This window comes from Amphiprion ocellaris, chromosome 9, assembly GCF_022539595.1.
Source record: "Amphiprion ocellaris isolate individual 3 ecotype Okinawa chromosome 9, ASM2253959v1, whole genome shotgun sequence".
Classification (NCBI taxonomy): domain Eukaryota; kingdom Metazoa; phylum Chordata; class Actinopteri; family Pomacentridae; genus Amphiprion; species Amphiprion ocellaris.
In genome coordinates, this window is record NC_072774.1 from 8,774,830 (window position 1) to 8,787,323 (window position 12,494).

The 12,494-nt window shown below is 45.9% G+C and overlaps 1 protein-coding gene across 3 annotated transcripts in view; it reads left to right on the plus strand.

Annotated features, from left to right (window-relative positions):
* kirrel3l (kirre like nephrin family adhesion molecule 3, like) overlaps positions 1-12,174 on the plus strand; it is a 32,870-nt gene extending 20,696 nt beyond the window's left edge. For 2 of the 3 annotated variants that reach the window (XM_035954194.2, XM_023283126.3), the window contains exons 3-15: positions 482-631; positions 2,582-2,739; positions 4,138-4,288; positions 4,435-4,540; positions 4,835-4,983; positions 5,098-5,225; positions 6,451-6,577; positions 7,265-7,365; positions 8,084-8,282; positions 9,081-9,200; positions 9,374-9,483; positions 9,654-9,743; positions 9,864-12,174. In XM_035954194.2, coding sequence (XP_035810087.1) covers positions 482-631; positions 2,582-2,739; positions 4,138-4,288; positions 4,435-4,540; positions 4,835-4,983; positions 5,098-5,225; positions 6,451-6,577; positions 7,265-7,365; positions 8,084-8,282; positions 9,081-9,200; positions 9,374-9,483; positions 9,654-9,743; positions 9,864-10,355 — 2,081 coding nt within the window. In that variant the 3' untranslated portion in view covers positions 10,356-12,174. The remainder of the gene's footprint in view (positions 1-481; positions 632-2,581; positions 2,740-4,137; positions 4,289-4,434; positions 4,541-4,834; positions 4,984-5,097; positions 5,226-6,450; positions 6,578-7,264; positions 7,366-8,083; positions 8,283-9,080; positions 9,201-9,373; positions 9,484-9,653; positions 9,744-9,863) is intronic. The other variant, XM_023283127.3, reaches the window with a different exon arrangement.
* The last annotated feature ends 320 nt before the right edge of the window (positions 12,175-12,494 follow it).

The window sequence follows — 12,494 nt, forward strand, 5'->3', positions numbered from 1 at the left end:
CACAAATGAATGGTGAGAGAACAATGTACTGCAGACAGGTCGGCTCCTGCTGCACACACCGAACTTTAATTTGTTGGTTAGCATTTTAAGAGTCTTGTAGGAAGGTGGATAATCAATTGGCTTTTGTCACGCGCTGACATTTAAATGTGTGGCAGACTAGAGAGAAGGTGGAGAGGCTTCCTCTTGACCTTAGCCACCCCATCTTTATTGTGTCTGTGTTTAAAGGACATTCTCCTTATGCAGCAGCCGCCTCACGTGTTGCATTTTCGAGTCTCACGCTCCTCTGCTAACACAATGGCTCAGTGCCTGGCTCTGTGAGGTGCTGCTCGCTTTCATTTAGTGTCTTAAAGAGCCTCGCCACGTTCCTTTCCGCCTTTGTTCGGGCCACAAGTCTGTTCATTTTATTGTCCTTTCATTATGTGTTTGTTGTTGGTTGGTTTTGTTTGTCTCTGACTCTATTCTCTGTGCTGGCTTCATGCAGGCTGGACGCGCTATTCCTTAATGGGCGACCCGCTATCAGGCGAGCACAGCTTGCTGATCGATTCAGCAGAGTTGGCGGACGACGCGGTGTATGAGTGTCAGGCTACACAGGCGGCGCTGCGCTCCCACCGTGCCAAGCTCACTGTACTAGGTAAGATACACAGCTCACGCATGATCCTCACAGCTGGCCAAGGCCTGCAGGCTGGCAGAGCTTGGGAAAAATCAGGGGAGTGTCTTCATCACAAAACCCCAAAAAACATGCGGACAAATAAGCTAGTAACACATGTGGAACACTCAAAATAATCATATTCAAATCACACTGTGGACGAAAAATACATTCAAATACACTCGTGATTTGCAATTCATAGAGTAATTTCTTATCGGTACTCATAGATAACCATGTTGTAAATCTAGTTTTCTGGTGAAAAACATGTCTTGAAAGCATAATTCACACCAAGCAAGGCTCAGCCGCGATATTCAGCAAGGGGAAAAAAAGAAAAAGGAAAGGCCTGTACTCTGAGTAGTGATAATCAAGACTGTGGACGTCTAGAATAATGTGATAGCTGCAGTCACAAATGACTTGCGTAGCCGCCTGAAAGTCAGGGTCTGCACAGTTAGCACATTTTACAGTGAGCCACAACATTTGTCAACCGCAAGGCGGATTTTACATTAACGTGATGTGAGTGATCTACTTCTTCACACAGACGTTTCAGAGGTGGGGGGGTTGGTGAGGAGGCGAGGAGGAATGCCAGGTCTTGTGGGAATCGGAATCGACAAAGCACTGCTGGCATCTGGTGGCATGCAAAGGAATATCACTCTTTTAATTAGTCCTGTCAGTTGTGCCTAAATTGCCCTGCAAGCAAATATTCAGAAAGAAGGGAAAACTCAGAGGGAACAATTACACAGACCTGTTGCTGCAGCTTACACCACGACATAATGCAAACCTTTTACCTCTGAGCCTGCTGTCCTTGAATCCATCTGTTGCTGTTAAGGTGTGCATTTCGAGTTCATTGAAACAGGGTGATAAGATAGGGTTGCCATGGCGAGGCAAGCAGATTGAGATCATCACTGTTATGCTGGAACATTTCTACTAAATGCACAGCTTCAGAGAGCTCACCCAAGCTCATCTGCCCACCTTTCTGCGTCCAGCGTCCCTGTCAAAACCTCGCAGAGCAGCACAAAGCAGTGCAGCCAGCGCATACCCACGCACAGCCATAAAACTGCATACGTGGAGGCAGCCATGAAAGTTTATAAAACTGCCGCTTCTACATTAAATGCTCTCCCAAAGACCAAGCCGGGGTGGTTCATGAACATTATATGCTTTTCATAAACATCTAAATGAAATCAGGTGCACTGCTCAGGAGCCTGCGGTTTATGGTTTTGTGTGGACATTAAAGAGGTAGGGGGGGGGCTGTTGCTGTGAATGTGTATGCATATGTCTGCATGTGTGTGTCTGTGTAAATCAATGTGGCCAGATGAGACCAAAGCAATCCTGTGCAGTCAAAAGAGTCAACGGTGGGAGTGCAGTCAGGGGAATCGGCATGGAAATTAAAATCACCTAGCACTCGGATTCCATTAGTGTCCGTGCCGCGGCAGCGGAAGGACCTCTGACAATTCAGATACACACAGTGAAATTGGTTCGGTGGAGGGTGCGAGAAAGGCCAGCACAAACCCCATGTTTACGCCTTCTCTTATTGGTTGGGGAGATAGACGCCTTCATCAGGGGTGGCGCGCTTGGCTTGCCAGTGGTGCGTGCGAAACCATGCAAATAAATGAACAAATAAGCAATTCAGTTGAAACATCACTCTGCAACAGTAAGAGCAAATAGAGCAATAATGCCAGTCCCAAGAAAGGAAATAAATAAGGTTGAATGTGTTTCTTTTTTTCTCCACATGACAACTGTTCATGGTCTTTTCTCCTGTCTGAAACTACACCTTGTTAAACACACACTTGGCAATAAGAAGGTATTGTTATATATAGTGATGCTGAGATAAGAGCAAGAACAAGCTCAGTATCAGTATTACTTCTCCATGGCTCTGTAGCCGCCTGGAGCTGTAATGAGTCTTTTTGTTTTGAGTGGTATGTTTGTTCTGCTTTACAGTTCCTCCTTCTGACCCTGTGGTGGAAGGCGGCCCTGTTGTACGTCTTAAGGCCCACACACCACACAACCTCACCTGCAGAGCCTCGGGAGCCAAACCTGCTGCTGAGATCACCTGGTACAGAGATGGAGAGGTCATGGAGACTGCAATTTATTCCAAGGTACACTGAGAACAGATCTATGCCCGGCATTATCGTTCAATCACTAACACCCACATGATATTACAAAATGCAACAGCGGGCAGAAATAAATGCAAAGCTATTCAAAACAGAAATATCTTCTCTTAGGGTATAATACTTCTCTCATATTCTTCCATTTCTCTTTTTATTTTTCTCATCTTTCCTCCATGGTATCTCACTTTTTTTCCCCTATCGCCACCCTTCTCTCGCAAGATTTGTTCTCTCACTCTCTGCAGTCCCCCTCCCATTTCCACTCATGCCTGACCCCCTCCTCCCATCCCACCTTCTCCTCCCCTACACCCCCCCTCCACCTCCACCACCACCATCCCCCTTTGCTCGCTAATGCAGCGACACTACAGCATAACTGGAGCATGCCAAAGCTCAGACAGGCATGAGTGTTTCATACAGTAGAGTTTCTGCAGAGAAGAAATCACCCACAACAATGTAGAAACACAATGGGGATGCGCCGGAGCGTAAGCCAGCTGCGGCTGGGAAAGTGTCACATTTTTCATGCTCTCTGACCACGCTAAACGACGCTAAACGCCACATTTAAGGAGGCGAGAGCCTGCACTGAGAAGGGAGGGAACAGGATTGGAGGGGAGCGCGAAGAGAGGATGTGAGATGTGAGGAATGTGGAGGAAAGGAGGAGCAGAGGAGATGGAGGGAGGGAATGAACACAGAGTTAACTGGCGCTATAGCTATGTGAAAAGCCAAGAAAATGTAAGAAGTGAGGCTCTGGGTAGGCAGTGCTTTGTCCGAGAGAGAGAGGGGGTGGTGACAGGGAGAGATGTGATTTGATCTAGCATAAAAATGCGTTTTGTGTGTCTGGCTGAGGAAGTGAAAGACCTGCTCCATTGATTTGGCCATCCAGGGAAAAGGTTTCAGCTCACCCTTGCTCTTTTCCAAAGATGTGTGACACTTCTTACTCACTGTCACCACTCCCAAAAAAAAGACACACAGGCGCCTTGGCTATCACTTTTTTTTAATATTTTCTTCCCTGTGTATGTGCGTATGAGTAAGAGAGGCAGAAAGTGAGAGAGCAGTGAGCCATATCCTCAGAATCTACACCTTTCCTCACTTAGGCGTATTGATTTCTGTGAGCAGTAAATAGATTTAAAAGATGATGACAAACAAGGAGCGCTGACGGGGAACACTCTCAGAAATGTGGGAACAGCACAATATCCCCTGCTGCATCATAAAATATATGAGTTAACTGCCATGGCAGAAAAGAGGATGGCGATATTAATGCTTCACACGTGAAAAAAAACTAAGACCTGCAGTGTCACAGAGATATTTCTAAGTGGTGCAGGTCAAAAATGGCAAGTGGCTTGTTTTGTGTGAGCTGATTTAAAGTTCTATGTTGTTGTCCACCTTTTGCAGTCACTAATGGAGGATGGGAAGAGGGAGACGGCTGTCAGTATGCTTCCAATCGTCCCGGAGGACAGTGATTCTGGACGCACCTACACCTGCAGGGTTCTTAACCCAGCTGCCCCTGCTGGACGACAGACATCCATCACTATCAATGTTCAGCGTGAGTCCAGCATCAACAAGGACCTCTAAAATAACACACTGTTGCAGAGCGCGTGCTATGAGCTGTGTTCTATGGAGCAGAATTAATGCTGTCGCACCATTAAAGCCAAATTTAGTCACTAACATGGATGTCTTTGCTCCTCACAGACCCTCCTTCAGTGACTCTATCAGTCCAACCTCAGACTGTGACTGAAGGAGCCAAGGTGCTCTTCATCTGCTCAGCTTCGGCCAATCCTGAAATCATTGGATACAGGTAGGCAACAGTCACTTTAATCTCAGTTGTTCCCTCTGCACTGACTAAAATATCTACGATAATAGTTCAAGCTATTTTAAGATGCTGCACAACACGGCAGAGAACAGACGAAATCCAGCAAAGCAGCGCAAGGATGCCAAGTGTTTAGCAGATTCATTGGGTTAAATGGGCTGCTTGACTGGCAGCATTGATTGGCACAAGCTACGAATCAGCTAACAGCCACTTTGATACGCATGGCTAAGTGCCTTCCCCGAACTAATGCGGGTGTATAATGTGATTATTCATCTGTCCCAGGTGGTCCAAAGGAGGAGTGCCTATCTCCGAGGCAAACGGGGACAGCCTCGAGGTGACGGTGGACTACTCTTACTTCACCGACCCCGTCTCCTGCGAGGTGTCCAACTCTGTGGGCAGCACCAACGTCAGCACTCTGGTGGATGTCCAATGTGAGTTTAACTGGAGGCGAACACTGTGTGTTTTTGAGGTTTTCTGCAGTATATGTGGCTTTAAAAGCAGCCTCTTATTGATTCTCGCTGGCTGTCTGTGTTGCTTCACCCCAGTTGGCCCCAGACTGCTGTCGGAGCCTAAGCCCATGACGGTGGATATCGGAATGGATGCTGCTTTTACTTGTGCGTGGACTGGGAACCCTCCTCTGACCCTGGCCTGGACCAAGCAAGGCTCCAGCGTGGTAAGGCAACAAACGCTAGTCGCCACTTTATCTTGATGGCAAAGCTTCAACACCACCCCTCAACACCGTTCCTCCAGAGAGAAACATTCACACATGGCCTTGAGGCATGAATCCCTCACACTTTTTCCCACACATTCTTTTTCAGGCTGAATCTTCAACACCTCCTCTCACCATACTCCCCGAGGGCTAAAGCCTCTGGCAGAAAACTGTCTGTCCACTGACAGATTCATACACCATCATCACGACACATGACATGCTGTCATAGCTCAAACTCAGTCAATCAATCCATCGATCAGCCCGTCAATGACTTAGCTGAGGAAGGGTGTGGCTCAAGCAAACAGAATTACAACATGCGCTGAAACTTTCAGAGCCGCTTCTCAGACATTAGAAAGGCCCAGCTGCACTTGAGTATCCATCTCCTCAAAGTCAATTTTCGTAGGTGGAACAAATGGGACATTTCCACCTTCACTTTACATCATCCTGGTAAAAGTCTTTTGACGCGCACACCATTAGTGGGGCATCCCATAGGAGCTTTTTTTTTCCTGGCAACTAATATAATTTCTGAGGCTATGCTGCAGAAAGCAACCCCAGTAAAGAATGCTGCGGGATGGCATAAGCAATGCTGTCATCTCAAAGGAGAGAGCGCTTTCAGCCACTCTGAGGGAAATGCGCAGGCATTTTTCTAATCCACCCACTGCCACTGTCCCTCACACAGCCACGAGTAATGGATTAATTGGGTTACTCCATAAGTGTGTTGAAATAAAAAAAAATTGGACAGAGTGAGAGTGGGGGGTGGATGTGAAGATGGAGGGAGGGAGGAGTGGGGGTAAATGGATTAATCACAGCTTGATGGAATGACAGGATCAATGAGCTAAGGAGTGAGTGAGTGTAGCAGCTCCAAAGGCTAGGGCCCACTCACACATAGTACACTCCGTTCTGTCCCCACTGTTTAATTACAACAATCTCCCCAGCAGCACGGTCACTCAGCGGTGGCTGGAGTGCTTAATGCTGTGATTAAAGCTCTTCACAATGGAATTAAACTCAAACCACCAGCATTTGTTACAATGGTCAGCCCACCTCTGTGCTGCCTCCACAATGAGTGGGCCACTGATAAAGGTCCCAGTTGCCTTTGTCTGCCTCCTTTCCCCACCAGCAGCAGCTCGTTCTTTCTCGCTTTTTCTCTCTCTAACACACTTCTCACTTGTCTCCCTGGATCTCTCACTAGGTGCTCAGTAATGGTAACACCTTGCAGCTGAAGGCTGTTACCCAGGAGGATGCTGGAACATACACCTGCAAGGCCATCGTACCCCGAATTGGAGTTGCAGAAAGAGATGTTACTCTCACTGTAAATGGTGAGTGGCTTCTTCAGTGGTGGGAAGTAGTTAAGTTCGACTTTGGATGCTTCTTTTATATTTCTTTACATGTCAAATTAAAGATATTATAGTATTTCACATCTTTTACAGATTTTAAAATCTTGCTATGGTTCCCAGACTCTGGCTTCTGGCTTGGGGAATTAGAGAAAAGTCATAAGTAAACGTACATTTGTTCAATAAAACTTTATTGTTTCTTCTGTCCAACATCATTAATTATCTCAGATTTATGTTGCGTGCCTTTGGATGGGTCTGACCCTTAGACTGGGAACCATTGGAATACCAAACAGTATATAAAGTGGTTAAACTACCTCCACCATGGCACTTAGACATTAAAAATCTAATAGTATGATGGAAAATATGTCATTTTACTGCAGAATGGGTACTTTTGATACTTTAAGTAAAATTAAAACAGTGTGCAAATTACTTATGCACTTTAATTTGACCAGGATTGCGAACTTTTGCTTCTAAATAAATATTTGTACATCCTTGAACTAGTTCTTCTACTAAAGTGCTATATTTCTTCTCAGAGTTGCTTGTAAACTTTGGAATTATTCATCAAATAAGGAACTTAAAAATTGATATCTCCCAGTTTGGTAATGTTCAACATTACTTTTTGTTTTATTTAACGTCTGTACTCGCTCTGTCTTCCCTTGTTTTTCTCACCAGGTCCACCTATCATCACAGCAGAAGCCACACAGCATGCTGTCAAGCACTCCAAGGGCAAGCTGGAGTGCCGCGTGGGAAGCAGCCCCCCGCCTGATAAGATTGTAAGTGAGCCTCTCGTTTGGGTTGTGGGTCGGTTACTTGTGTTTGGGAGCTCACGCGCTCCGTTTTTCTTCCCGGCCACACCCACACGAGAGCGCTCACTCAGAGGAGCTTTACCCCTGACCTCCCCTTCACACCTTTGAGCCAGCAACGTCTTCAACTCACACATGCACACACACACACACACACACACACACACACATATTCACAACCGTAATTGCACAGCCGTTGACTGGAAGAGTTCGGGGAGCTGTGGAGGACTGGCTTCCTGCAGGTTTCAGCCGAACCATATTCAATTAGCGGCCCGAGAGGCATCACTCGGCTGACCCTGTTGAACTGCCGAGCGTACGCTGGGCTGAGAGAGGATAATTAGGGTGTGAGGAGGAGTGAGAGACAGGTGCCCCGCTGGCCCTGCGCTAGAGCCAGCGGAGAGGAGTCTTATTTCATAGTGCAACTACCTAACCCTCCTTAGGCCTCACCTGCAGGGCAGACGTGGGAGGCAGCTTTAACATGAGCCCATGAGCTGTGTCAGCCCCGGAGCACCTTAGAGGTCGGCGGAGAGAAAACAGAACAGAGAGTGAAACCGGTGTTCAATCAGCAGGCAGGCAGGGATCTAAGGATGAAGAGCAGCGCAGGCCTTTACTTTGCTTACCTGTGAGGAGTTCTTCACAGGACAGCGACTTACCTCCCTTTTGTCTTTTCTCTTGCTCCTCTCTGCAGGTGTGGACCTTTGGGGACATGAGCCTGTCGTCTGGTACCTCTGGTCGTTACTCAGTGCAGACAGTAACCAGCGACCATGGAGTTTTGTCATCGTTGGTGCTATCCGAGACTCTGGCACAGGATTTCCAGCTGCGCTACAACTGCACCGCCTGGAACCGCTTCGGCACCGGCACCGCATTGGTCACTCTGAAGGAGCAAGGTAATAATCCCCACTGGGGCCCTGCAAAGAAGTGATAGTCTCAATTCTTACTTTGAAGGGGGCTAGATTAGGTAAAAGCAGTGCCCCTGTCTTGTGCTTATCTTAATTATGCTTCTCTAATCGATATGATTTAATCAGCAGATGGCTTCTTTAATGAATATGTTTGCCCCATAATGTAGATATTGATTGGGGACAAAAGTCAATTGGAGGAATCCGCACGTGTTTGCAGTTGGGATCATATTCTCTGTCACTGTCTGGCAGCAAAGCTCAGCATTTTTCGGCTGCAGCCACCTTAAAGTGGTCTTAAAATTAAAGTACTGCTACGACACTGATCTTAGTGGAAACCTTTGTTGCAGCAGACACCAAAAATAAGGTCCTCGCCAGTAATTTACATCAATGTAGCAGAGCGAGGTCTCCAGAGAAATGGGCAGCGGTATCTCCTGGAATCTCTAATTAGATTACTGTCTATTGCTTCATTGCATGTCAGGCCTTGTTACCCTTCTTTCAGAGAGATTAGAGACAATAGCCAGGCTGTGAGTTGCCGGATTGCCTGCATGAGCATATGCTACAGTAGCTGTGAGAGGACCGGGGCTTACTGCAGATGAATTTATGGGCACTAGCGCATTTCTGGGATTAGCAAGACAAATGAATGTATCTCTTTCTTTTCCTTCATTTGCTCTGATCTGCACTTTTGACACTGCCACTTACGCTCTACTATCTCTCATTTCATCCCTTCCCTTCTCATCTACCCCCACCCTCTCCCCCATATCTTTCCCTCTATTCCTGTTCTCCTTTCAGAAGCCCTGCCTATGTTAATAATAGTTGGCGGAGCAGTAGGAGGAGGCTGTGTCCTGCTCATCTGTGTCATCACTCTGGTCTCCCTCTGCTGCAGGCACACAGGCAAAGGTGAGCTCAATGGTTAGTATGGGCACGAGGGTCAACAGCCAATTCTTCAAATCAAACAAACTGAAGTATTTGTGAGCTGAAAATTGCACAGTTCGTGTTCAGTTTTGTGCACCTTGTTTGCATGTACAACTGCAAGCACAAATCTTCCTGGTAATGTCAAGTAAACCTCTTCTCAATCCCCACAGGTAAAAGGTGCACTCGTCTTTCCAAGAGTGACATTAGAGTTCAGATTGTTCACAGCGATCACAATGCGACGCGTGGAAACGACGATGAGGAGGATGTCAAAGAACCCATGGTAGGTTTATTTGTTCACTTTCTCTGTAAGTCAGATATCTGTATCTCTCTGAAGGTGGGGGAAAAGTCACAGTAACACTGTAACATAATGCTCAGACTTTCTTTTGTTCTTATTCAAGTAAGGTCTTGTTCATCCTAGTAATTCTTCAAAACTGCTTGGTCTTCCCTCAGGCTCCAAACAGCAGTGAGTCTCCTGGGACGTCGCGCACAGAACACAGCGACCTCCTGGAAGAGGAGGAGGACGAAAGATCGGACATCAAGGTAAAACTGAAAACACTTACTTGAAGAAGCACTCTCAAAATAGAAAGTGTGCATTTTTTCGTCCTTTGCACATGATACTGGACAAATGTTAAGATGATTTATTTTCTATCTTTCTCACAGGACCCTACCAATGGCTACTACAATGTTCGCGGCCACGACGACCGCCACATCCGCAGCAGTGGATTTTCTGAATATGTGCCCAATTCTCGGCCAGTCTACACCCCATCGCAGTTGCCCTCCCCCAGCCCGATTTATGGTCAGCATGGCACTCAGCCTCGTGTCTATGACTTCTCCCACCGATACGCCACCACCACAGCAGCCAGAACATCATACGAACAGCAGCAAGCTGCCCAGCAGCAGCCTGCCCAACCAGCGAGCATTTACCCCACTGATCCCCTCTACAGTGGCTCTGCTTACCTACCTGCCACCTACGGTCGCGCCTTCACCAGCTACGTCAAGCCTGCTTCCTACGAGAAGGTGGATGCGTATGACCAATCAGATCAGGCCAGCAAGGTGTCCAGCTCGTCTCGCTTCTCTTATGCCTCCTCACAAGTGTCCTCCCAGCAGTCCGACTATGGCCGGCCCTCACAACGTATGCAGACTCATGTCTGATTGGACAAAAAGTGGGAAAAGGGAAGATTACAGGAGCAGTGAGTAAAATAACCATTGTCAGCTCCACATACGTGTGGCTGGACTAACATGAACAGAGACTTTCTTTACTAAGACGGTCCTGCAAGGATTTGTTTGGACAGTATTTGGAGGGAGTTGTGATTTAGGTTATGGGATAACCAACCAAACAACCTGCGATGGACAGCAGGATCTACAATAATGCTAACTGTAGAGCTCCTGAGCTGGAAAATTCAGCAGATTGTGATGTTCAAGTCAAACACATGATGGACATTACAGTGCGATACCTCACTAAGTTATGTCTATATGATGACCACCCAAACCTGTGGAGACGTTCTGTGAGAGCGAAGGCCAACGTGAAAATAAATCAAAATGCATCTCCTGAATTTGGGTGGCCAAAACGCCTGGGGTAGCTGTTTACCTGCATTCCAGAGTTTACTTTGTGTCAACACTAAACGTCAAGATGACCTCTAAAATACTTTGAAAGAAGATACCAGAAGCTATTTGAGGAAAAAAAAGCGATATGACCAACCTTTTGTTGTTTGTCATTTGGTGTTTTGTTGGCATGCGAAAGGAATTCTAAGCACATTTGTGTCTCTATCATCAACAAAAGACTGAGCTATCCACAGAGACAGACAAACTATTCTGCACAACAGGCTAGCTGTACTGACCAACAATTGCTACAGGCACTGAACTGTATGATGAGTCTAATCATTGGTGGAATACTTCTGGCCTGAGCTGTATTCTTGGAGTTTCTTCTTATAACAACCATATAACACGTTGGATTTAGCAGTGTCGCTTACCAGTGGCTAAAAGGAGATTTGAAGAGAATGTGTATTTTAGCCTTCATTTTAACGGAGGACTCTGTTAACTGTGTGTTGCACCACGATGGACAAGGTAAGGCCATGAAAACCCAAAGATGGTAAAATTGTATTGGGGAAAACATAAGGTTTGACACTTAAAACTGCTGTCCGACCCTTGGTATTGTTGTCTGCTGTGTTTTCTGATTGTAAAATGAAGAGTAGGATATTACCTGAACAATCAAAAGTCGAGGTTTTTAGAAAATGGTGGCAATCTTGAACTTGAAATAAACTTGAATGCAGCGTCAACTTCAGCAGGCTCAGGCGGGTTAAGACGTGTAAGGCAGTCCCGATGTGGACGATACACTCTCAAGTTCTACAACTCAATCAAATTGTCTCAACATGTTTACAAGAAACAGTACTACCCTGAAACATTAAGTATCTGTACAAATGGCTGAGCCCATACTTTCTCTCTGTTGCATGCAAAAATGATGTGTCTAGTGAAACTCTTCAGCGTTTATATTCATGTCCATTTCATGTTCGAGACATTGGTTTCTGCACCTGTCCCGGTTGCATTCCACTTCCTGGATGTTTCAGTATGGACGCCTGTACTGCCATTTGTCTAAAAAGCTGTTACCAGGCAGCCTAATGTGAGAACAAATGTCACTTAAAGTGAGAAGGCAAACATCATCGCTTGTCTTTATTTTTATATTTTATATAAGCCTTAAAGTACAGCGTGTAAGCTGCTCTATTGTAAAGTATCTTTATATACATATGTATCTATCTTGGTTGATTTATTTGGATTCACAGATTCTCTTGTCTAAGTTGTTCATCAATCATTGAATGCAGTTACTATGCTTTTTTGGAACACAACTAATTGCCATTTGTTTGTTCATTCTTTTAATAATGTATTCAGAATTTTATTTGCTAAAAATGAGCTATTGTTGCTTGTACCTTTGTACACATATTTATATTTAAATAAAACCATTTCCGATAAAGAACTGGCTCGCGTGAATCCTGTGAGTTAATCAGCTCAGTGGGTAGCTTCATTGGCAGTGGAGAACAGCGACAGACAAAGCTTCCCATGTAGCAAAAGTGATGAATACATAAATTAGCAGCACTGTCTATGTTGATTTTCCTATTCCCCCAGTGGTGCGCTGCTTTTAATGAAGACAGATGAGATAGCAGAACCCCCACTGTATGTGTATCCACCTCCCGAAGCCAACATGCCCATCTCGTAGGGAAATAGGATAGAGCTGTGACAAAGGAAGGTATTACCTGACAATATGAGTTCGTCTTGTCACCTCTGTTCCCCAGGTAGGCA